This window comes from Eptatretus burgeri, chromosome 17 (assembly GCF_056783735.1).
Source record: "Eptatretus burgeri isolate ZD-2024b chromosome 17, Ebu_testis_v1, whole genome shotgun sequence".
NCBI lineage: Eukaryota > Metazoa > Chordata > Myxini > Myxiniformes > Myxinidae > Eptatretus > Eptatretus burgeri.
The window spans coordinates 23,591,232-23,616,101 of NC_140977.1; the positions used below are offsets into that span (position 1 = coordinate 23,591,232).

General features: G+C 48.4%; 1 protein-coding gene across 1 annotated transcript in view; it reads left to right on the top strand.

Annotated features, from left to right (window-relative positions):
* LOC147009554 (EMILIN-1-like) overlaps positions 1-24,870 on the top strand; it is a 76,455-nt gene that overhangs the window by 20,918 nt on the left and 30,667 nt on the right. Inside the window, exons 2-8 of the mRNA XM_085863374.1 lie at positions 8,353-8,478; positions 8,740-8,873; positions 10,176-10,411; positions 13,456-13,623; positions 14,505-14,691; positions 22,497-23,317; positions 23,470-23,674. Of these exons, the coding sequence (XP_085719500.1) occupies positions 8,353-8,478; positions 8,740-8,873; positions 10,176-10,411; positions 13,456-13,623; positions 14,505-14,691; positions 22,497-23,317; positions 23,470-23,674 (1,877 nt within the window). The remainder of the gene's footprint in view (positions 1-8,352; positions 8,479-8,739; positions 8,874-10,175; positions 10,412-13,455; positions 13,624-14,504; positions 14,692-22,496; positions 23,318-23,469; positions 23,675-24,870) is intronic.

A 24,870-nucleotide genomic window follows, 5' to 3' on the forward strand; every position in this document is an offset into this window, starting at 1 on the left:
AGCGGCCCGTGTCCGGAGTCGATAGTCGACATATATATGTATGTGTATGGGAAGGCAGCGCAAGGGGGTGGGGGGAAGGCAGCGTGGGGGTGGGGGGAGAGGCAGCGCATGGAGGGTGGGGGGAGGCAGCACGAGGGGGGGGGGAGAAGGTAGCATGGGGGAAGAGAAGGCAGCGTGGGTGGGGGGAGAAGAGCGCGAGGAGGGAGGGAGAATGCAGCACGAGGGGGGAGAGCAGTGTGGGGGGGGGAGAGCAGCGCGGCAGGAGCAGAGGGGAAGGCAACGTGAGAGAAGGGGAAACCATGTGAGGGAATGGGATTGGGAATGGGAAGGTGGCGGGAGGGATTGGGAATGGGAAGGCGGTGTGAGGAAAGGGGGGGGAATGGGAAGGTGGCATGAGGGGAGGGAATGGGAAGGTGGCGGGAGGGGAGGGCAGGGAATGGGAAGGTGACACGAGGGGAGGTACTGTGAATGGGAAGGTGGCGTGAGGGGAGGGAAGGGAATGGGAAGGTGGCTCGAGGAGGGAGGGGAGGGAATGGGAAGGCGATGTGAGGGGAGGGAATGGGAATGGGAAGGCGACATATGGGGAGGGGAGGGAATGGGAGAGACGACACGAGGGGAGGGGAGGGAGAGGGAAGGTGATGCGAGGGGAGGGAATGGGAAGGCAATGCGAGAGGAGTGAATGGGAAGGTGAGGGCAGGGAATGGGAAGGCAGTGCGAGGGGAGGGAATGGGAAGGCGGTGGGAAGGAATGGGAAAGTGGCACGAGGGGTAGGTGGGGCATGAGTATATGTGGGTGGGAAATGTTAATGCAGGCAGGACATGAGTATTTGTAGGCAGGGAGTGTTAATGTAGGCGAGGTGTGAGTATATGTCGGCGGGGTGTGTTAATTTCGGCATTGTGTGAGAATATGTAGGCGGGGAGTGTTAATGTAGGTGGCGTGTGAGTATATGTAGGCAGGGAGTGTTAATGAAGGCGGGTGTGAGTATATGTAGGCGGGGAGTGTTAATGTAGGCAGGGTCTGAGTATATGTAGGCGGGGAGTGTTAATGTAGGTGGGGTGTGAGTGAGTATATGTCGGCGGGGAGTGTTAATGTCGGTGGGGTGTTAGTATATGTAGGCGGGTGTGAGTATATGTAGGCGGGGAGTGTTAATGTAGGCAGGGAGTGAGTATATGTATGCGGGGAGTGTTAATGTAGGTGGGGTGTGAGTATATGTAGGTGGGGAGTGTTAATGTAGGTGGGGTGTGAGTATATGTAGGCGGGGAGTGTTAATGTAGGCGGGGTCTGAGTATATGTAGGCGGTGAGTGTTGATGTAGGTGGGGTGTGAGTGAGTATATGTAGGCGGGGAGTGTTACTGTCGGCGGGGTGTGAGTATATGTAGGCGGGGAGTGTTAATGGAGGCGTGGAGTGTCTGGAATGTTGAAGCCAGTTTGGCTTGAAGTGCATTCATTGCCTGCGGTTGTGGTTTATAAAGAGACATGCTGCTTACACACTGGGAAGAAGGGCGGTGGAGAGAAGGATAATTAAAGCCAAGGAAGAGCATGTTTCGGGACAGAACAATTGGGGGAGTATGGAGAGAAGGTAAATATTTGGGGGGAAATAGAAATAAGTGAGGACGTGTGGGGCACATGGGATGGGTGGTCCCAAATTTCGCAATATTGTTATTCGTAATAAATCGATTACCCAAGGGCAAGTCAAACTCAAAATATCGCACTAACGCGGTTCAATATCGCCACCTTGTGGTCTTCGTTGCAGGGTGCGTCCCGTTTCATTTGGCCAATCGATTTGTTATGATGACGATGGTGGTGGAGTCCCTCCAACACTTTATTACAAATGATCACCTACTCATAAATCATGAGGGAATCCGGCCTCAAGATTGTCCTCAAATATCGATCACCTTGAATCTAGGCCTGTGGACTATGAAAGCCAATGAATCGTAGGCCTAGGCCTAGGTCATAGGCTATGGTGATGGCCAAGCCACAAATCTATGGGCTCGGGCTCAACCAACCACCTCTATTTGGTTACCATGTGAAGATAACAATGAGAAATTCTCAAAATAAATAATTCCTTTGTCAATTGGATATAAAACTGGAAAAGACTCGAAAATGTAACAATTCTCCACCTTTCAAAACACATTTGATTCAGAATCAGCCACTGGTGAAGTGCTTTGTTTATGTATAATCATGTGATTTGAGAGGACACGTTCTTCACGGTCTAATCTTGGTTCTTGTGCCGTCAGAACCGATATCCAGTGTTACGTGGAAAGGGTCCTGGGGGAGTGAGAATCCATCGCTGGATTGTTTGTTGTTTTGTTAGCTAGGAGACAGCAAAGCTCGGAGAACATTGTATGTGTAAAAATCTTTTGTTTGCGGGCGGGGCCAGGTGAGGTCTTTTGGCAACTTGGCACAACAGATGCGCATCACGCTTCTAAAGGATCAATCACTATCTGTTTTTCCGGTGCAACACAAGTCATGGTGGCGTCGCCTGCTTGTAGGGCCCAGAAGAGGGGATGGACTTATTTTTATTGGGGCCGTCACGTGGGTGGGACTGCCTGGAGGATGGCACCTCCCACAAGCAGCAAGCAGCCAATCATGGGACCCTCCGCATGCGAAGGTGATCCTAGGGTACAGAGAGTGGGCCAGAGGACCCATCATGCATAAACTCTGTGGAAAGGTACAGAGAGTTCATGAGGCGTGGGTCTGCACATGTGCATAGACAGTGTGGAAGTGGGACCCTTTGGAAGAGAAGATCATTTGCTATCGCTCTCTCTCACTCTCTGTGTCTCTTGCTCGCTCTCATCATCTTCCACTGTGCTTCGTCATTGGGATAGAGAAGACTGCTCTCTGGAAACGTGGTCACCACCTCACAATCCCATGCCTCCACTCCATCGCTCCTTTCACCTTCCTGCACCATCACCCTGCACACCACTCATCGTGCCATTGGGAAGTTCATTGTTCTAGCTCATCCATGATCCTCAATACTGTGTACAAAAAGAATGAAAGAATATGAATAAATATCTTCGCTATTGTGAAAATTATTATTTTTTTAATTCTGGTATGAGAAAGATTGGTACTGTATTGATTTAACTAGACTCAGACTTTTGTACCCCACTTTAAGTGTTACAGGAAGTCCTATTTTATTGTTTTATTGTGAACCGAGGTGCCTGCGTGTGCATTCGTCTGTCTCCCGTCCGTGGCACCCACTTCCCGTGCTGCATTGGAAAAGCTACTGATTGGTTATTTTGCATTTTAATTTCACTTTTCTTGATGCAATATCATCAAGTCACTTTACTGTCCCTTCCAGTAGTTTTTAAAATGAACATGAACATGTGGATTAAAGTCGATTTAATAGTCGGAATGTCGGATCTTCATGGAGTAACACTATTTAAAATCTCTTTATTTTGCCCTCTTTTTATACAAATTGAATCTCCACGCCTCATGTTGCACCAACATTTTGCGGTGGGTCGTATAAGTATCTCAGAGCTTTGGCTTGGAGTGAAACCGAGAGTGCAACACAATTCACCCTTTTGTAAAATCCATGAAATAATTTGAAAATGATAAATTAACTTCACCTTTTCCCGTCACTGGAGATGGGTATTTTTGCTGATTTTTTTTTTTTAAATAAACGTGAAAAGAGCACTTAAACAGCAATGGCTATGTGGTGTCATTATGGCAGAAGCAAAAAATGTAAATAAATTCCTCAATTTGAGTTTGTATCAACCGATTTTAAGTGGTTTCAGAAAAGGTTCAATCACACTCTTCTCTCCAGGACTTCAAGCAGGTGGTGCATCACCATCTCATGTAATCCAGCATCTCATGTCACCCTGACTCCCCATTAACCAACTCATGTCATCCACCATCTCATATCACCCCAAGTCCCCAATCCCCATCTTAGTCACCCCCACTCCCCATTCACCATCTCATGTAATCCAGCATCTAATGTCACCCCGACTCCCCATTCACCAACTCATGTCATCCACCATCTCATGTCACCCCGACTCCCCAATCCCCATCTTATGTCACCCCCACTCCCCATTCACCAACTCATGTCATCCACCATCTCATGTCACCCCAACTCCCCAATCCCCATCTTATGTCACCCCCCACTCCCCATTCACCAACTCATGTCATTCACCATCTCATGTCACCCCTGTGGTGTATGGGCGGAGCATGTATTGTATGGGTGGAGCCCCGAGTCACGGATGGTGGTGGTCAGGTGGTTGTGGCTTCATATGTCCCGACTCGCCCACTAGGGACTTGTAGCACCAGTAGCACCAGTTAGCAGCATGTGGTATCATTAGCAGTGTCCTGTAGGTTGTGCGCCTGTAGAGTGCATCGAGTGCGTACTAAAGCGGAGTTACAGGCATCCTACGCCTACCCTCCCGCTCGAGGCAATAAAGCGGAGTTGTGTTACCCTCCGGCTCGTGTCTGCCTGTTCGCACCTCTGCCACGACACTACAGTTTGGCGACGAGTCTGTTTCGGATCGACGCGTGCAGAGTGCCTGTTTTCCTCGGCATTGACTTTGAGTCGTTGCCGGGACAATTGGATTGTAGGGCGCCACAGAGCGCCAGGAGAATCAGCACAGCTCACGCGGTACGAGTTCGACCACCTGGCGAGGAGCCCAGGGAAGCGCATCGCGAGTTTCGCCGCACGGGTGAGACATCTCGCCGTCGCCTGCGAATTCACGTCGAGTGAACGGCAGGCCGGGCTCGAAGATCGTTTTATTTCTGGTTGGCAAGAGTCGGAAATGGTTTCTGCAATGCCACGGCTAAAGGACGAGGACATTACATTCAACTCAGAAGCGGCATCGGCCGTCGCACAGACTGTGAGGGATGTCCCGGCTCTCGATGGCCAGAGCATGACAGGTGATCCGGAGGTCCGCGCGGTGTACCAAGCGCCCACGGCCGCACGCACAGTCTTCACTGCGGGTCGTGGCCAAACGTTGCAGCGCGGCCAGTCGGACGGCGATCTGAACACTCGGGGACATCTGCAGGCGGTACGAGGCAACCCCAGTGACACGGTGCGAGACCTTCGACCGGTACGAGGTGTTGTGCATGACGTACGCTTTTACAGCCTATACAGCCTTTTTTACCTGCAGCCTATGCGAGGTTTTGTGGATGTAACGCCGATTGTGTTTCAAGTTGGTACCGGAGCGGCGGTGTCAATCATAAGCGAGCGCACCGCTCGTGCACTCCCCGGTCTACGCCTTTTTAGGTCTACCCTCGCGTTTGCACACGTATACCGGCGAAGCGCTACCAGCGGTTGGCAGGGCACACGTCTTGGTCGCCCATCAAGGTCAGCGGGTCACGCTCTCGCTGTTCGTGGTGCGAGGGGAGGGCCCGCCCTTTTGGGTCGGAGCTGGTTGGCCCGCATACAACTATACGGGATGGCACCAGCCAGTGGCCTTGGACATCCCGTGCCGAGCCGATTAGAGGGTCGGTGGGAGGAGGTTCCTCTTGTGGAGTTTGTACCTCCAGGTGCGCCTGTGTCTCCTTCGGGCCCCGTACCTCCGTTTGGGCCCGGGCCTCCCTCGAGACCCAAGGGCCAGGTCACCACCAAGCAGGTCGCGGGGGAATCGGCTCATGATACAGTGCACGCCTGTGTCGTTCAGGCAATTTCAACGGGGGATTGGAGCGAACCGGTCGCATTCAAGAAGTTCGCGGAACGCGACCATCGACGGTGTCCTCTTCGACGTTCAGATGAGGACCTGCACGCAAGTCGCCTCAGCGTCGTGACAACCAAGAGGCTTGCGCGCAGCATGGTTCATGATTTGTTAATTGTTGTATGTTTGATTCTCGCAGCACGAGTGATTAAGCTTGGCGTTATAAAAGCAAATGCTGACGGTCCGTGTGTGAGCAAAATGTGTTTGATTGGAATCAATGCTTTCTCTGATGTGAAGAACTTGCGGACGATCGTTGCTAATAAAGAGGTCTACCAGATCCCGGTCTTCGATGACAGTCCGCAGTTCGCTGCAGCCGCATGTGTTAGAATTATACTGTGGGAACGCGTTGTACGTAAAGAGAAGTTTGCATCTGCGCCAACGATGTTTTTGCTGCTTTATGACATTGCTGTGCATCCAGTCTACGCTGATCGTCTGTGTGGACGTGCGTTGAAGTCTCGGCTGGATTTGCTGCGACCTGAGGGGTCGGTGGCAGGGGCGGTGTTGCGCCCGGCGTTGGTGCGCGTTTTTGGTGTGGGACAGCAGGTAATAGAGCCGGCTAATTGCCTGGTTCGAGTTGATGGCGGGGAGCCGGGACAGGTTCGCTGTTCAGCGTCACCCACACCCCTGATATTGCCAAGGTCAGACGTGCCTGGCGCCATGGAGCGCAGACCTCTGGTCTCGCCAAGGTCAGCCGCGCTGGCGCCCGCGGGGCTTGCAGGCTCGGGGTGTTTACCTGATTCGGTCCTGTCTGAGGGAGATGTGCCAACTTGTCGACCGGGGGCATTTGATGGTGCCGGGGGAGGTTCGCTTGGGGTGTCACCTCGACCTCGCCGGGAGGCGTGTAAGCATGGGCCACCTGGGGGCGCTTCTACAGTCTACTGCATTTGGAGTGCAACTCACTCGCACCGGCACAGTATATGATGTGATGGGGATAGAAGGGTGTATTACGTGCCAGATTACAACGATGGCATTATTGTTACAGGTTGTGCGGATGAAGCACGCTTTTCTTTTGGGCCGTCTCATCTGGGTTTGATTCTCAGCCCGACCATCACCCCAGGGTTAGATCAAGTGACGTGGTACTGGGAGGATTTTACTTGGTTAATGTCATTTTGTTCCTCTTTGCTTTTTTTGTATCGTAGTATGCTTTGCCAATTATGCTTGTCATTATGATTGTCATTTTATAATCATACTTTTAGGAGGGAGGAGTGTGGTGTATGGGCGGAGCCCCAAGTCACGGATGGTGGTGGTCACGTGGTTGTGGCTTCATATGTCCCGACTCGCCCACTAGGGACTTGTAGCACCAGTAGCACCAGTTAGCAGCGTGTGGTATCATTAGCAGTGTATTGTAGGTCGTGTGCTTGTCGAGTGCATCGAGTGCGTACGAAAGCGGAGTTACGGGCATCCTACGCCGACCCTCCCGCTCGAGGAAATAATGCGGAGTTGTGTTACCCTCCGGCTCGTGTCTGCCTGTTCACACCTCTGCCACGACACTACAACCCCGACACCCCAATCCCCATCTTATGTCACCCACACTCCCCATTCCCCATCTCATGTCATCCACCATCTCATGTCACCCACACTCCCCAATCCCCATCTTATGTCACCGCCACTCCCCATTCCCCAACTCATGTCATCCACCATCTTCTGTCACTGCCACTCCCCAATCCCCATCTTATGTCACCCCCCACTCCCCATTCCCCAACTCATGTCATCCACCATCTCATGTCACCCCCACTCCCCAATCCCCATCTTATGTCACCGCCACTCTCCATTCACCAACTCATGTCATCCACCATCTCATGTCACCCCCACTCCCCAATCCCCATCTTATGTCACCGCCACTCTCCATTCACCAACTCATGTCATCCACCATCTTATGTCACCCCCACTCCCCAATCGCTATCTTATGTCACCGCCACTCCCCATTCACCATCTCATGTCACCCCCACTCCCCAATCACCATCTCATGTCACCCCACTCCCCAATCCCCATCTTATGTCACCGCCACTCCCCAATTCGCCATCTCATGCAGGTCTTCATGACAGCTGAAGCACAACTGAACCTTTATCTACCTTCAAGGTCTCCCATCTCATGCCACCCACCGTCCACGTCTCTCGGCACCTCCAATCCACCATCCCCACCACAATCTTTATTAACCATACCTACCCAATAACCCAACCCTGTTCCTTGCGTGTTCTTGTTTCCTCATCTCCTCTCTCTGTCTTCCTTTCTTGTTAGCTCAATCTGTTGCTTGACTTGTCCAGCCATGGCCGTATTGTCACCGCGTTGCCTTTTTACTCTCCGTCACCTCGCTCTTCCATGATCCTCAATGCCCTAGATAAAATATTTTACAAAATAGAAGTTTCAAGAGATAGAGTCAGCGAGTCGCTTGAATCGAGACTGAAAGTTTTATTCCAGGTGCTAGAAAGTTTTCAAACTTTCCCAAAATCAAACAAACAGGGTTTCCATGACGACGAATCATCTGCATAGTACCGGTAGTAAAGAGGACTTTTCAAACAATGTCGAGAGATTGTTTTTTCTTTAATTAAGAATAGCTGGATTGTTTCCAAAGAATGAATGAGTATATATATTTTAACCTTCTGTTTTGTGCAGTGCAGGATCCCAAATGGGAGTACACCTCGCATGATGTCCAACCTCGACTTCTGCTTGTCTTTCTCCCTGTTCCAATTAGAAACTGGTGTACCTACGTTAATACACGCACAATATCGTGCGCCGTTATCAACAGTACGGAGATGCGCGTGCGGCCGTCACGTCGCTCCTGTCCTTGGAAACACAGCAAGTGCAGCCACTTCACAACGTGAGCCATCAAACTCCTCCATTCCACGGCTGTCCCCTTCCCTTCAACCTAACTAATCGCATCACACCATCCTTAAGGTGTTCTTTAAGGTTATCTCTTAGAATGTCTTCTTTTCTGATTCTTCGCCATTTCTCGTATTCAGCATTCTCACTGTAATACCTCCTCCTCAACCATCGAAACCTGTAGGTAACTGTTTCCACCATTTTTTTGTGTTCTCTCCTTCCCTCTTTTGTCCATCTCCATGCTGTCCTCTCCACCTAGTTATCATACGTACATGAAACCCATTTACCGCATCGGTTACAAAACGGTGACGGAGCTACGTTGGAGGTGTTGCCCGGGTTTCACCAGCACCAACTGCCAGGTTACCCGACCCACCGGATGGGCCAAGGGACAGGGTAAGATCTGCGGTGACGGTTAAGGGGGAGGCAAATGGTTAAACTTCATATTCAGAAAATGCATAATCTGACAACTCTTCACAATACCACTCAAGCTCCTCCAAGTCAGCCTCACGTATTTATTTCAACAGATTGTGTCTGAAGGTGCATGATGGGTTAAACTCTCGATGGTACATTCCCATTGTACTACATAGCCAGTCGAGAAACAAAAAAAACAACTATGGTTTCGTCTATGAGAAAAGAACAACCTAACCTGGATGATGGTGTGACCTTGAGGCTGTGTGCCCTCGTACCACTGAGATAAGTTGATTACACCGGCGTATATGTCGGACAAAGAGTAAGGACCTGGGCTTGGAGCTCAGTCCTCAAGCTGGTTCATTCCATCAGAGGTCAAAATACCGCGATGGGTTTGGTTGAAGAAAATATCGGTCAAGCAAAGGGACTGAAATACCATAATCAGGGTCCCGGGCCCGGTGCGGTTTAGAAACTGACATTGCCGGATATAACATTATTATGGTCCATTTACCCGTATCATCCATGCACCCTATTATGTCGCATCCATTGGCATTATCCATAGCTTTATTGATTATTGACTAATTATTAGGATATTTTTACGACCATATTTGTGCACATTAAGGCTAAATTGCGTCAATAAAGGTGAATATCGAACGATATTCCCCGACGCTAGTCGATCATACGTATGAGGTTTCACATCGATCTGTTAAGCGGTTCTGGAGAGAAAAAAATGTTTTCGTTTTTATTTTCAATCCAATATAGCTGCCATACCATTTGACCTATGACGTCAGAGTTATCAACACAATATTCTCCAAGGGGAGTCCCTTCCTATGTTTAAAGTTTTGCATCGATCGGACAAGCAGTTGCGAAGAAAACCATTTTGAAAGAGAAAATATAAAGACGCGGACACACACACACACACACAGACAGACAAACAGACGGGTGTTGCGATAGTCTTGGGCGAGACTCAAGAGACCCTCTCCCTATGATGGTCACACCTTTATGCCTCGTATATTTAGTTGCTTGTAAACCTGTGATATCACCTTGCGAAAGTAATTCTGTGACTGAATGGATGTTTTCTGATGATTTCTAAGAATCTTAATGGAAGTGTGAATCAGGTTGCATCGAAACATTTTGACTCCTCAAGTCCCTCGAAAGCTAATTTTACAGGAATGTTGTGAAAAACTTGATATCCCAACACGCCGAATGCAGTCTGCGGTCCCCAGATCCTCCTTGTTTCAATGTCAGACTCCTTTCCTGGTCCTTGATTCCCCATCCTTCCTCTAGGGAGGAAACCACATCTCCCTGTGCCAGGGGTAAACATACCACCCGCGTCGGTCCCAAGCTTAGCTCTCTCTGGAGCGGTCCTGCCGAGTCGACCACACCAACCGCTCGGCCAGCCTGACGGAAAGATCGACGCCTGGACCCCTGGGCATCCCCAAGCAACCGGACGACGAGTCGCTAACCTGGAGGAGAGTGTGCGACAGCTTTCCATCACTTTGGATGGCCTGCAGGACCTGCTGGTGTGTGCAATATAACTAATACCTGTTTATGGTGGTCACATGATTTCACCATAAGGGGTAACATGTCTATTGCTGAGGTTGAATCTGCCAAATCAAGTAATTTCCCCCAATCTAATCAGTTTTTTGTTTTTCTTAATATGAACGTCATCTCAAAAGTCTTGTCATCTCGTTCGTAACTTCTCAGTGTTTGCAAATTTACGAGTAAAATGTCTCATTATTTACTGATTTTTCATCTCATTATCCTCCCTCTCCCTCTGACCTCCACAACCCCATTAATCCCCCATCCCCAACCCCACCACCTTCCAAATTTTCAGTTTCTCCTACCTGGGAGTTTGCTTCTATATCCATCTTGTCCACCCCATGTGTCCTCCTCTACCCCTCTTTCCTCCCAACACCCATTGTTTGTCTAAGTCTCCCTCCATTTTGTCCTTCAACCTTGCTGTTTGTATCTCTCTCTCTCTCTCTCTCTCTCTCTCTCTCTCTCTCTCTCTCTCTCTCTCTCTCTCTCTCTCTCTCTCTCTCTCTCTCTCTCTCTCTCTCTCTCTCTCTCTCTCTCTCTCTCTCTCTCTCTCTCTCTCTCTCTCTCTCTCTCTCTCTCTCTCTCTCTCTCTCTCTCTCTCTCTCTCTCTCTCTCTCTCTCTGTGTCTCTCTCTCTCTCTCTCTCTCTCTCTCTCTCTCTCTCTCTCTCTCTCTCTCTCTCTCTCTCTCTCTCTCTCTCTCTCTCTCTCTCTCTCTCTCTCTGTCTTTCTCTCTCTCTCTCTCTCTCTCTCTCTCTCTCTCTCTCTCTCTCTCTCTCTCTCTCTCTCTCTCTCTCTTTCTCTCTTTCTCTCTTTCTCTCTCTCTCTCTCTCTGTCTTTCTTTCTCTTTCTCTTTCTCTCTCTATCTCTCTCTCTTTCTCTTTCTCTCTCTTTCTCTCTCTTTCTCTCTCTGTCTCTCTCTTTCTCTCTCTTTCTCTCTTTCTCTCTTTCTCTCTCTTTCTCTCTCTTTCTCTCTTTCTCTCTCTTTCTCTCTCTTCTCTCTCTTTCTCTCTCTTTCTCTCTCTTTCTCTCTCTTTCTCTCTCTTTCTCTCTCTTTCTCTCTCTTTCTCTCTCTTTCTCTCTTTCTCTCTTTCTCTCTTTCTCTCTTTCTCTCTCTCTTTCTCTCTTTTCTCTCTCTTCTCTCTCTTTCTCTCTCTTTCTCTCTCTTCTCTCTCTTTCTCTCTCTTTCTCTCTCTTTCTCTCTTTCTCTCTTTCTCTCTCTTTCTCTCTTTTCTCTCTTTCTCTCTTTCTCTCTTTCTCTCTTTCTCTCTCTCTTCTCTCTCTTTCTCTCTCTTTCTCTCTCTTTCTCTCTCTTTCTCTCTCTTTCTCTCTCTTTCTCTCTCTTTCTCTTTCTTTCTCTCTCTTTCTCTCTCTCTCTCTTTCTCTCTCTTTCTCTCTCTTTCTCTCTTTCTCTCTTTCTCTCTTTCTCTCTTTCTCTCTTTCTCTCTTTTTTTTTTTTCTCTTTTTTCTCTCTCGTCCTGGCCCATTCAGTGTTCTAGCTCTTCCACGAGCCTTGACCCTGTGTCCCAAAAACAGTATGTCCGGTACATAAAGTTCATCACACTTTTTGTTTTGTTTTGGGAATTCAAGTCATGCCAGATGGAATAAGAGGAAGTATCCATGGCGGAACACTTCTCAGAATCCTGTCATTGGGAGGTTTTTGTCTTGCTCAACATATTCACCAGATTGAAGTCCATGCGGCTTCCATTTAATCCCCCGAAATGAGAACCGAGTTGTATCCACTGAAGGGGGTAACCACAGTCAAGCCCACTGTGCTAAGGGTGTTTCAGAGGGAGTTTCGTAAGCTTGGTGTTGGCTTAGCGGTTAGGGTGGCTGACTTGAGATCTTATTGGGTCCTGAGTTGGAGTCCTGTTTGTTGCCGACTTAACACCAGGTGGGGTTGACTCAGCCTGTCATCCTTCGGAGGTCAGTGAAATGAGTACCAGCTTGCTGGTGGAGGGGCACAGCATCAGTGGCATTGTCATGCCCCAACAAAATGATAGCTACCCAGCTGCCAAGCTGCCATACACAAGAAGAAGAAAAGAAGAGAGAGGACTTCTGTGCTGTACTCAATTTCTGGACTAAATGAATTGAAGAGATGGAGATTTTTGACATGGATAACGTTTGTCAATGGATCCATGTAGAGCACTTACCTCCGCCAGGCTGAACAGTTAACGTTTTGTATCCCACTGATAGGTCGGACCTGCATTCGGACCTGAACCAAAACATAACCGGTCTGCTCTTGTCACCTACCCAACTCATCCACCAAGTTTTGTTCGAACCCGTCCATGACCTTTTGAGATATCCTGCTCACAGACAGACAAACAGACAGGCAGGAGTGAAAACACAACCTCCGTCCACCTTAGGTAAATACCTTAGGAGGAAGTAAATAGATACAGTAGACACACAAACACACCCTCAGGAACAGGTGTGGCTAAGTCGGACAGAATGCACCATTGAAGGTGTAAAATCAACCGATCGTTAAGTTATCGCTGGGCATGCTAGTCGAGCCCGTAGGCCTTGCAGTAGAACTCAAATCGGCAGTTGTGCAGACAATTACACCCTCAAAACAAGTCACGGCTATCTTGGACATCATCTGCATTCAAGGTATAGAATGAAATTGTGGTTCAGGTAGACATTAACACGTTACGTTTGAATTAGACAACTTTGCTGAACTGTGCCAAAGGGCTTCCAGGGTGTCATATTGAAGTAGGCCACCCTCTTGGGTGGTATATTGAAGTAGGTCATCCCCGGGGTGCTACGTTTAAGTTTATCGACTTGCGGACTCACACACAAACTGATTTTCATAACCTCCCAAACTTGCCCCCTTTGGACAAGGCTCATGAGGTGCGGCGTTGCCCCCGAAGCAGCATTACTTTAAGTTCGTCTCCGAATTTAGAGGTTGCGAGGGATAACTATGGACAAGAGCTAACATGTTGATGAAAAACATCATGAACTTTGTTGTTTTACCGTTATCACCTTCACCCCAACGTTCTTCTTACCTTCGTTTTTCCTTCTGTGTCACAGGCAGACACGAGAGGTACAATGTTGAACGCTCTCATCACAAGTCCCCAACGACCACTGGCCGGTCATACCCATGGCCTTTTGCCCCTCGATGGAGGTCTTGATGGAGGGATGAGGGGAAAACCACAGGGTGAGCCCAAACCCCCCAGCTTGGATGACATCATGTCCATGGTGAGGAAATGAAGATAATGGTGCACTGTTCCATACCAAGGCTCATCAAAGAGTTGAACTCCAATGTTTTGTTCGGCAAAGGAAAATAAATGTTAATCAACCTAGAAATTAAGATGGCAGGATAGCCTTGAAGTGTGCACACTTGCCTCGAAGCCGTCTGGCCAAGGTTCAAATCTCAGCCCAGCCATAAAACGTCATCCTAGTGTTTCACAAGCAGAGTGGTTCAACAATGTGTGCACGTCCCATGGATGGACGTTAAACTGGGCGTCCCATCTACTGACATTAGTTAGTGGACGTTAAAGATCCCACAGTGTCCTTCTTGTAGTCGATGAGCTATTACCAGTTCCATGAACAACTTTGAAATTCCTGCCAGAAAATGGGTGGGAGATACAAACCTTTCATTTTCATCTCGCAGAGCTTTCCTACAACGCTTTGGTTACAAACTGAAAAATAAGAGGCATTACTTTCGTACTGAGCCTAGAATATTATAGTTTAATGCTAGTTCTTCAAAACAAACTATTTGAAAGGTATGTACATATATATATATATATATATATATATATATATATATATATATATATATATATATATATATATATATATATATATATATATATATATATATAGCCACATAATCATTTTGTTGTGTTATTGCAGTGTGCATTTTATTTCTGGACTCTCAGCTACGAGGGGTTGGGGTGGAATGGGGACCCTCAAATTTATTTGGTGTCTGGCCCACAAACACTTAATCTGGCCTCGCCAACAGCCATGTGCTGCATACAAATGATGATGAAGAAGAAAGGTGTTATAAAACAATGAAACGTATAAAATGCAAACAAAACAAGTTTGCTGAGATGCACGATAACAAATGTGCACCACAGATGCTTGAGGTGAAGACTGTGCTCCGAGCGAAGAGTGAAGTTCTGCACAACCTCCAAGATACAGTGAGGAGTCAGGCCGAACAGATCCGGCGCCTCACTGAAGCAACCCGGCCCTCGGCTGTCCTTCCCGTCCCGTCCACGGTCCTCTTGGACACCCTCTTGGTTGACCGCCTTGCTGAACTTAAAGGTGCCTCCTATCCCTTTAGCACAATGCAGACATTTGAATGTGATGCAACTCACGTGTTCCGAACAGCAATCGGAAATAGTGATTATTATTATTATTACTCTTGAAATCAAAGATTCGCAAATGCTCTATATTCGCTTCCTGAGAATGTTTGTCTGTCTGTCGGTCACCTACGGGTCGCGATTCCACACCGATCTTCACCAAACTTAACCAATTAGTCAAACTGGTACAAAAGGGAGGAGCCCATTGTTTTTGAGGTCAATAGGTCAATGGTAAAGGTCACAGCATGGTCATGTTTCCTGACATACTTTTTGAGATAACTTGGCACAGAACATACATATATATTTATTTATTTATTTTAATATATAACTGCATACAAAGTCATGACTCTTGGAAGAGCGAGGATCAAGATGCAACGGAATAACAGGAACAGTAAAGAGAGGGGTAGGGACACACTAACGGTGGGGTTGAAGGATAAAATAGAGGGAGACTTGGCCAAATAAGGGCAGTGTGGAGGAAAGAGAGGTGTGAGAGGATGCATGGGGTGGACAAGATGGATACAGAAACAAACGCTCAGGAAGATGGTCTGAGGATCGGGGGTGTTAACGGGGGTTAGAAAAGATAATGGTTTTCGATGGGGGATGATCTGAGATGGTGGTGAACAGCTGTCTGGAAGACCTGGAGGGAAGAATGAGATTGAAGAGAATTGTGAAGTTGATTCCACAGATGGGGGGAAAAAAAACAGAGGAATGAATGAGTGGAGGTGGGCAGTGATACTGGATTTTGAGAGTGTGACCAGAAGGTGCACCGCGTGTGCCCTTCAGAAACCGGGAGGGAGGGGGAGCAGAATAAAACATGGAAAGACCAGAGGGTGTAAGACTACAAAGGAGGCAACAGAACCATTGAAGACAGGGAGACCACCGAGCTATATGTGATGGGAAAGTGATAGGCCCATGAACTCAGCTTCATCATGGAAGATTCCAATGATCTTGAAGGCCTTGATTTCCACAGCATCAAGCTGAACAAGGTGTGATGCAGGGGAGCCAGGCCAGAGGGGAGAGCAGTACTCCATGAAGCTGTTGGCGAAGGCCTTGTAGGCAGGTGGATAGTTGTTCAGGTGTGCCAAGGAATGACTTATTAATACCCTTGCCATAGGAGAGATGATTGCATTTGGGTCTGTTTTCCCATCACAAAGTGTTTCACACTTCAAACAGGCCGTCATGATCTGTCTGGCCAGTGCGTGTCAGCCACGGCGGCGCAGTGTGCTATGGAGCCCGGAAGAGGTGTTGTGCATTTATTTTTATTGGGGCCGCCCCATCAGTAGGATGGCCCAGAAGAGGACTCTGCCCAGAAGGTCGAGGAAGGACGATGAGGGGTGGAGAGAAAGGACATACACCAGAGCTCCCGGCATGCTGGAGGACTCGAGGGTGAAGGAGAAGTGACTACAGAGAGGAGCACGAGGGCTGGTTCAGGGTGCACGCCTCGAGGTGCTCATCACTGCTGACACTCCTCATGGCTGGCTTCACTCGTCTTTGAGCTCACATTGTCGCTGGCTTACATTGTCATTGGCTCACTTCATCACTGGCTTAGCTCATCACTGGCTCACTTCATCACTGGCTTACATCGTCATTGGCTCACTTCATCACTGGCTGACTTCATCGCTGGCTCACTTCATCGCTGGCTCACTTCATCGCTGGCTCACTTCATAGATGGCTCACTTCATCACTGGCTCACTTCATCACTGGCTTACATCGTCATTGGCTCACTTCATCACTGGCTGAGTTCATCACTGGCTGAGTTCATCGCTGGCTCACTTCATAGTTGGCTCACTTCATCACTGGCTCACTTTATCACTGGCTTGTTTCGTCATTGGCTCACTTCATCATTGGCTTACTTCGTCATTGGCTTACTTCGTCATTGGCTTACTTCGTCATTGGCTTACTTCGTCATTGGCTTACTTCATCATTGGCTTACTTTGGCATTGGCTCACTTTATCATTGGCTTACTTCATCATTGGCTTACTTCGGCATTGGCTCACTTTATCACTGGCTTGCTTCGTCATTGGCTTACTTCGTCATTGGCTTACTTCGTCATTGGCTTACATCATTGGCTTACTTCGGCATTGGCTCACTTTATCACTGGCTTGCTTCGTCATTGGCTCACTTCATCACTGGCTTACTTCAGCATTGGCTCACTTTATCACTGGCTTACTTTGTCATTGGCTCACTTCATCACTGGCTTACTTAATCACTGGCTTACTTAATCACTGGCTTACTTTGTCATTGGCTTACTTAATCGTTGGCTCACTTTGCCTCTGGCGCTCTGTTTTGTTGTTGCTCGGAGAGGACGGCTCTCCGAAACGTGGATGCTTTTCTTGAGCTGCACCATCACCTTCCACCTTGCACATCGCCAAAGGAAAGTCCTCGCCTTAAATTCTCTTGTTTGTATAAGTGTAATTTGTGGAATTTGGTGTGTGTGCGGTTTTATTTATTTGTCATCCTTGTATTTACATTTGTGTGTTTCCTTCTCCCTCTTTGTGTCTTTTGGTCTGGCTTGGACTGTTCTGACTGCTCATCCTGTCCTCCTTTTCCCCCCATGTTCTTTATTAGTAAACCCATTGAAAGGTAAGAAACATGTTCGATCCATCTACCTCCTGTTTTGGTTCGTCTACGTCCTGGCGACCTTGGGGAACGGTAAAGAGTAGATCAATTCAAGTGAACATAGGAACTAATTAAAATCCGTTTGGCCGTTTCCTCGGACAAAAGATGCCAGCGCAGGTGGCCTGTGTTAATGGAAGCTCTCTGACGTGACATCTGGTAATCAAGAGTGTGGGATTCGTCTTGACACCCTCCCCAAAGAAAAAAAAATTATATTTAAGAGTTAAAAGATTTTATTTTCAATTTCACAAAAGGTCTCTCCACTTTATTTTCAAATAGTGGACAAAATGGCGGATATTGAGGAACGTGTGGTCGGAGGCAAACCAGGGTGAGGGGCATCGGATAGGAACATCCCTTTCCCCTGACGTCTCTCGAAGCCCTTCTCCTACGAGTGTGAGTGGCGGTCAGGAACCTGGCGCGACGTTCATCCAGGCCATAATTGAATGATGGATGAGAGACATGAAGGGAGAATTTAACAAACAAGAAGAGAAAATTGGAGCATTCGGAGAACAAATGAAAGAAAACAAAAATGAGAAGAAATAAAACGAGGTTTTGCGGGCACAGATAAAAAGTGGGATGGGTGGTTTGTTCTGTGGATTAGAAATGAAAGAAAATTCCACAGGGATGCATTTGTTTGGTAACTGGAAGAACATCACAGCGGTGTGAATGTTGCTTTGCTCTGGTGGGAAGAGACCATCCACGTGACGAGCAAGATTGAGGAGAGAAGTTAGGCCCTGTAGTGTATGAAGCAACCTCCGTGATTTGCAGTACGGCACTCATGAGTGTGCGGTTAGACCCAGCAGTGCTTCTTCTGGCACACCTGGGACCATTACGGTGTGACCAGATGCCGGCTTTAGTGGATGTTCCAGCGGCCGAGCCTGAGATGGTGAGCTATGTCTCCGAGCCTGTGACGTGTGGGGCAGCGTGCGAGCCTGAGATGGCGAGCTATGTCTGAGCCTGCGACGTGTGGGGCAGTGTGCAAGCCTGAGATGGCGAGCTATGTATCTGAGCCTGCGGCATGTGGGGCAGCGTGCGAGCCTGAGATGGTGAGCTATGTATCTGAGCCTGCGGCGTGTGGGGCAGCGTGCGAGCCTGAGATGGTGAGCTATGTCTCCGAGCCTGTGACGTGTGGGGCAGCGTGCAAGCCTGAGATGGCGAGCTATGTCTCTGAGCCTGCGGCGTGTGGGGCAGTGTGCGAGCCTGCTCATTGTGAAAGCAAGGTCGGACTGCCGGTGAGTGGGTCCAAGCCTGGGCTGATGAGTGAGGCTACGCCTGTAGAGAAGTGTGAGCTGGTGTCGACGAAGGTCATGCCGGTTACCCGGGTGTTCAAGGTGGACCCTGTAAGGGTTGACTCGGCGCCCATAGTTGTTGACTCACCACAGACAGGGTGTGTGTTAGTGACCACGGGGCAGCGGATGAGAAAGAAAAGGTTTAGGGGTAGGGCACTTAGAAAGAGGCAGGCCAATGTGGATCTTTGTCAGTTTGAGCTCCCAATTGGAATTGATATGTTTTTGTGCTTTGAATGCCGAGGTAGGAGATGTCGGCCCTGAGCAGCTGGAGGCTCATGAAAATGTAGAAAGGTTGGGAAAGTAAGAGTCTCAAAGCCAGCAGTGGAGGCAGGGAGGGGCAAAAAGGGCTGATAATAACAATGGGGCCATAGTGTCCATCCACAATTTTAAATGTAAATTAAAAATTGAGCCACCTTAAAGGGAGTTTGTCCCCGAGCTGAAGGATTCAGACCGGGGAGGTTAATGAGGTCGGCCTCGTGGGAGATTGCTCCCGGGGAGATTTGGTTCTACCAGGCAGCTGGGGAGCTTCACTGGCAGGATTTGGACATGGAGTCCTGCCACAAGGTCAGAAAAATGAGTACCAGCTTGCTGGGATGTTTGAGCCATTTGAGTATCCTGCGTCGGAGTGGCAACCCGTCCACGATTGTGTACAGAGCGTCGGTGCTGCTGAAGCAGTGTCCTGGGCTCTTGGGCACAGAGTATGGTCCCAATGGATGGATGTATGGTCCTGCCACGGATGGTGTGGTACGACCCGGTCCACATGGAGAGTCTGGTGACAAGTGCCATCCCCTGTCTATCGGAGCACTGTCCGAGCGAGTGTCTCAAGCTGATAGGGTCACCGACCCTGGAGGTGCTTGAGACCTCTGGGTGGTCGAGTTAGTTCCTCCTGTGTGCCTGTCATTGTGTTTGTGAGGACCACGAGGGAGAGGTTTTGTGGGTTGGACATTGGCGGAACCACTGAGGCCCACTAATGATCTGAGTAGGTGACCGCTCAGGCTTGTGGCCTAGCATCCTCTCGCTGAGGCTCGAGGACAGCCAGCATGTGAAGACCTGCCATGCTGGGCTGGTCTATGGATGTGAATCAATCCGCATGGACCAGGTACGAATACAACCCACCAGACAACCACCGGAGCATCTGAGGAACATTATGGCTTTAAATTGGAATGATGCGGAAGGCCCGGAGAGGCACACCTAACCTTCTACAGATGGTCTGCTGTGATTAATGGGCTCTCAGTTTTGGAAGAGAGCCCTGGGTTTAAAATTTGCATGGGATACAATGAGAAGAATGGCCGCAGCAGGCACTGCCGGTGTAGAAAGGGCTCCCCAGTGGTGGTAGTTGGATTTGTGTTAAAATTACCTTTTCCCATTGTCATGACTCACCATGCTTTACTTCTGCTTGAGGAATTGGTATGGGTGACGGGCAAGAGCGGCCATGAGAGCAAAGCATGTGGCGTGTTTTGTGTTGTGAAGAAAGGATTATGTTTGGTTTTGGTTATTACAATGTTCAGTATGTATGCAGGTCCCAGAAGGTAGGCACACCACAAGTCTTCGTTTAGGGACACAAGTACCATGCACTGCAGGTGTAGGTAGAATGAATAGCAGCTGGGGAGGGATCATTTTGTCGGCTTTTCAGTGAGGAAGTGGTGAGTATCTGCAGGTTGATCAGGCTCTCAGGGAGAATGTGGAATATGGAGCTCCCGGTATGCCCCATCCCAGGTAGCCCAGTATGTGACTCGAAATGGGAAACCCACAGTTTGGTGTTGTACAGGTGGACTTCAAATGCATTGGCACAGTTTCCCCGTTTCAAATTACAGTACCTGTATTTAAAATTAAATTAAAAAATCCAACAAACTCGCTTTTTTAAGATTTGAGAAGAGGGAAATGTAAACTGTCCATGTCACCCTGGCCAGAGAAGACATCTAATGTGCAGAAAACCATTGCGGATGTTGCGAGGAACACAGATATATGATGAACACTGCTTTTGATGAATCGCAGTCGATTTGCTCAGGCACTCGACATCGATTGCAGGCTGAGATATTCGGGTGATTGAAGTTAATGTCAGATGAATCCCACACTGCCTTGCACTCAATTCCAAGGTAGGTCTGACATGACTGTTGTGCACAACTCCAGTGACAATGAGATGAATCCCCTGGGGGATTCGCATGAGTCAATCGTCGTGTGCCTGGTCAGTTTGGAACAAACCTTTTCTTATGAATTGCTATTTATTAGGCCGTCCACCCCCGCTGCAGGAGACGCGTGTGTGTTTGTGTGTCTGTCCAGGCCATAACTTTTTTACCATTTGAGCTTTTGTCATCAAATTTTCAACAAAGCTTCATATTTTGAGAATATGGAGAAGACCAATTAATAATTGGGTCAAAATGTCAAAGAAGAACGTCACAGTCGATACAATGGCCCTTTGCTCATCCGCCGCTACACGACTCAAGACAGCGGATTTTTTACCCCGTGGGGTGGAAGGAGGAGATTGGACATCTGCCTCGGTATCTCAAAGAGATTGGGATGGGCCAAGCATCTGCCTGGGGGATGGCCAGACGGAGGCCCCTGGAGTACCGGCGGAAAGTGGACGCAGCGACGCGCTCCTCTGGCGCATGCTCCCATACCTGACCTGACCTGGGTGGAAGACCCCAAGGGGTCCAAGCGCCGCTTGCTTTCTCTCTTTTCTTGTGGACAGTTCATTTGACTGTCTATTTCTCTATTATTCGTGAACAGAATTCGATGAAAATTGACAGGCATATATACTAGACTAGACACATATATGCAGGCATGAACTGAGCCCAAAGTGTAATTGCGGCCCGTCGGGCCGAGGGACGGCCCATTTTGGCCCATTTTCTTAAAATTGTTATTTCTCAGTTATTAGTGAACGGAACCGAACCAAACTTGACAGGTATATTCTAGAGACCATTCCCCAGGCGTTAACTGAGCCCAAAGTGCGATTCCGGCCCTTTGTGCCGAGAAACGGCCCTTTCGGCCCATTTTCTTGAAATTGTTATTAAAAAAAAAAAGGTAAATGCGCTTGGCGATGCCCAACGCAAAATTCAGTAGCAAATGATGATATGAAACGAGCCTCACTCTTGTGAAGTGTTCTGGTTTCTTTTTCTGATGCGATGAAAATTTTACCAAATTTCAAAACCATCCGTCGTCCGCGCTCTCGCTCACCTGAGAGTTGTCCAAATGAACTCCCACGGGGTATGTCCGCAATTCGAACTTGTTTTTTTCTCATTTCTGTGTTTCTTCATTTTGTCCACCTGCATCTTGAGATGGTTTCTAGTTTACCATTTGAGTGAGCTCTTCTCATCAATTTTCAACAAACCTTCATTATGAGGAAATGAAGAATACTGATTGATAAATTTTACTTCTTTTTAAAATTTTATTTAATCTGTTGTTTCCGTCAAGTTTAGTTCGAGTACAAAACAGAAGCGGATGGGCGTTTGCCATTTAAGATGCGTTCAAGTTGACGTAATGTTAACATTGTGTACAATGTACCAAAATTATTTTACTGAAAATGACAAAAATTGACAACAAGCTTTTTCGAAAAATAACTTTGTATATTTTGAGTTCCTTTGCAAGGAAATTCAATGCCGGAGGAGCCTACCAAGAGTAAATGTGAGTAAACGAAGACAAGTTAGACAGAGGAGTTGGTAAGGAGGGAGGAATAAGGGAAGCTGAGAAAAGGGAAAGGTACAAGACCATTGTGGAAACCAGAGTCAAGGGACTTGGTGGATGAAAAAGTCCACTAGTCTTGCATACATAACAGACATCATCCCTTGCACTTCTATCAGTTGTCTGTCAAAATGTGGCGGCAAATGAAAACATTTAATATCTATCCTATTGTCTTTCTGTGCAGGACAGATTATGACAGACATTGAGGAGAGGGTCAATGGTAACGCATGCCCTTGTGAATCCCGTCTCATCCTCCTCACCCAGCAAGCCCATCAAGAAGCAGCAGTTTTGCGCAAACACCTCAACGACTCGGTTTCCTCCATCCTCACCGACCTCGGCAACCTCCGTTCCGAGGTAGAAGGTCACTCACTGCACCCATTACCTGGGTCACACTTGGGTGGTGTTGATTTGAGCTTTCAAGGCAATGCCAGTCTCACGAGTCACCAATGCTGTCGGACAGCGTTCGCACAAATTGCAGATTGTGAACGAAGAATATCAGCTCTTGAGGGTCGACTTGTAGGATCAGGGCCTGCAGCTGGCACCGGTGCAGCACTGCATCCATCACTTCCAGACGGTCTGGCTCGTCCGTCAGACCTAGATTCTCGGATTCGTGCCCTCGAACGGCTTTGTGACCCAGGCCCGTGTAACAGTGGCGATGTGTGGCTCCGCCATTTTAATGAACTCTCAGACAGGGTTCATCAGAACTTTCGTCTTATTTCTCATCTAAATAAAAGCATGAAAGTCGATGGGCCTACTGGGAAAGGTGTTGAGGCATTACAAGGGGAGTTGACATTGCTGCGGTTAAGCTTCAACACTGTAAACGGCTCGATTCGAGGCCTGAGGGATGCTGTGAGGGCACTTGGAGGTGAGCTTACGCAGCAGGAAGTTGCAGAGGAGGGTAAAAAGCTGCAATATGCTGGCAGATACGGACGTACTGGACGTGCAGTGTATGAAATGACGACTACGCTCCATCAAAAATGGCGGACCTGTCATCGTGATAATAAGGTGAGACTACCTGTTTACTAATAAATAATGTGTAGTACTGAGCCATACTTGTGTATCATTAATTGACCAACTACCGACCACACCTGTTACACTTAATTCTTCCTCTTGGTATTGATTTGTAATTCCTTAACTGCACACAAATCCCACCACAGACTGTGGACCAAGAATGCGAATGGCTTTTTGAGTTAAATCGGACCAATTCCTCCCACTATCTGTGGGCTGCTTTGAAGAGGCTTAACACTACCATCGGTCACCAGCAGCACCAGCTGGCTTCCCTGAAAGTCATGCAGGACAAATTGGCCGAACGTCTGACCACCAGCACCAGTCAAACGGGCCGCAAGCCACTGGAAAAAAGAGGTTAGTTTCATTGAAAACAGTTTTGGTGATGCTGGTAAATATTTGTTCCGAAATGTGGATTGCATTTCGTGTCGGCCTGTTCTGCATTGCCACTTGAACTGATCGATGGCTCATGATGCTGGGAAGCCGGGTTGAAATCCCGTGTGCTCTGTGTGTTTGTCCATATTAAAATTAATATGTAAGTGTACTGATGTCTACTGATTTTCCTATTCAGCACATGATTTATGCACAACCTTATCAATGAGCCTTCGATGAATATCAAGATAAAAAAGACATTCAGAATTTTGGAGATGCTGTTGTCATTGGGAAGGTTCTGGATGGGGGCAGGAAATACGGATTTCTTGGGTCAAAACTAAGATCCAGGCTTTGGGTGACATCTTGGATGCTGCTGTCCTGTCTGTGTCTGTTTGTGGTGAGGATGTTGAGGTCGCAGAGAGATTCACTTACCTTGGCAGTGATATTCATGTCTCTGCTGGCTGTGAGTCAGAGGTCAATAGACGTTTGGGTCGTGCCTGGGGAGTCATGGATTCACTGGATCATGGGGTGTGGCGCTGCCGGTACCTTTGCGGGAGGATGAAAGTCCGAGTCTTCAGGTCCTTGGTGCTTCCAGTCTTGCTCTATGGATGTGAGACTTGGACTCTGACCAAGGATCTGAGACGGAGACTTAATTCCTTTGGTACCAGGTCTCTTCGGAGAATCCTTGGCTATCACTGGTCAGATTTTGTGTCCAACGAGCGGTTTCTGAGAGAGAGTCGGATGAGATTTGTTACCTGCATGGTCCGTGAGCGTCAGTTGCAGCTGTATGGACATGTGGCTCGTTTTCCTGACGCTGATCCTGCTCACCAGATTCTCTCAGCGAGGGAGTCTCGTGAGTGGAGGAGGCCAATGGGCCGACCTCGTGCCTCGTGGTTGCAGCAGGTTGACCATCATCTCAAGGAGATGGGGATGGGCCTGGCATCTGCCTGGGGGAAGGCCAGACGGAGGCCCCTGGAGTACCGGTGGAAAGTGGACGCAGCGACGCGCTATTCTGGCATATGCTCCCATACCTGACCCCTGACCTGTGGGAAGGTTCTGGATGGTGGGTAGGAAAAATACCACCCCCATCTCGAGCAGTGACCAATGGGGACCAACATGGGCGATCCCAGAGTGGTAAAAACTGGCACGCGCACATTCTCTCTCTCTCTCTCTCTCTCTCT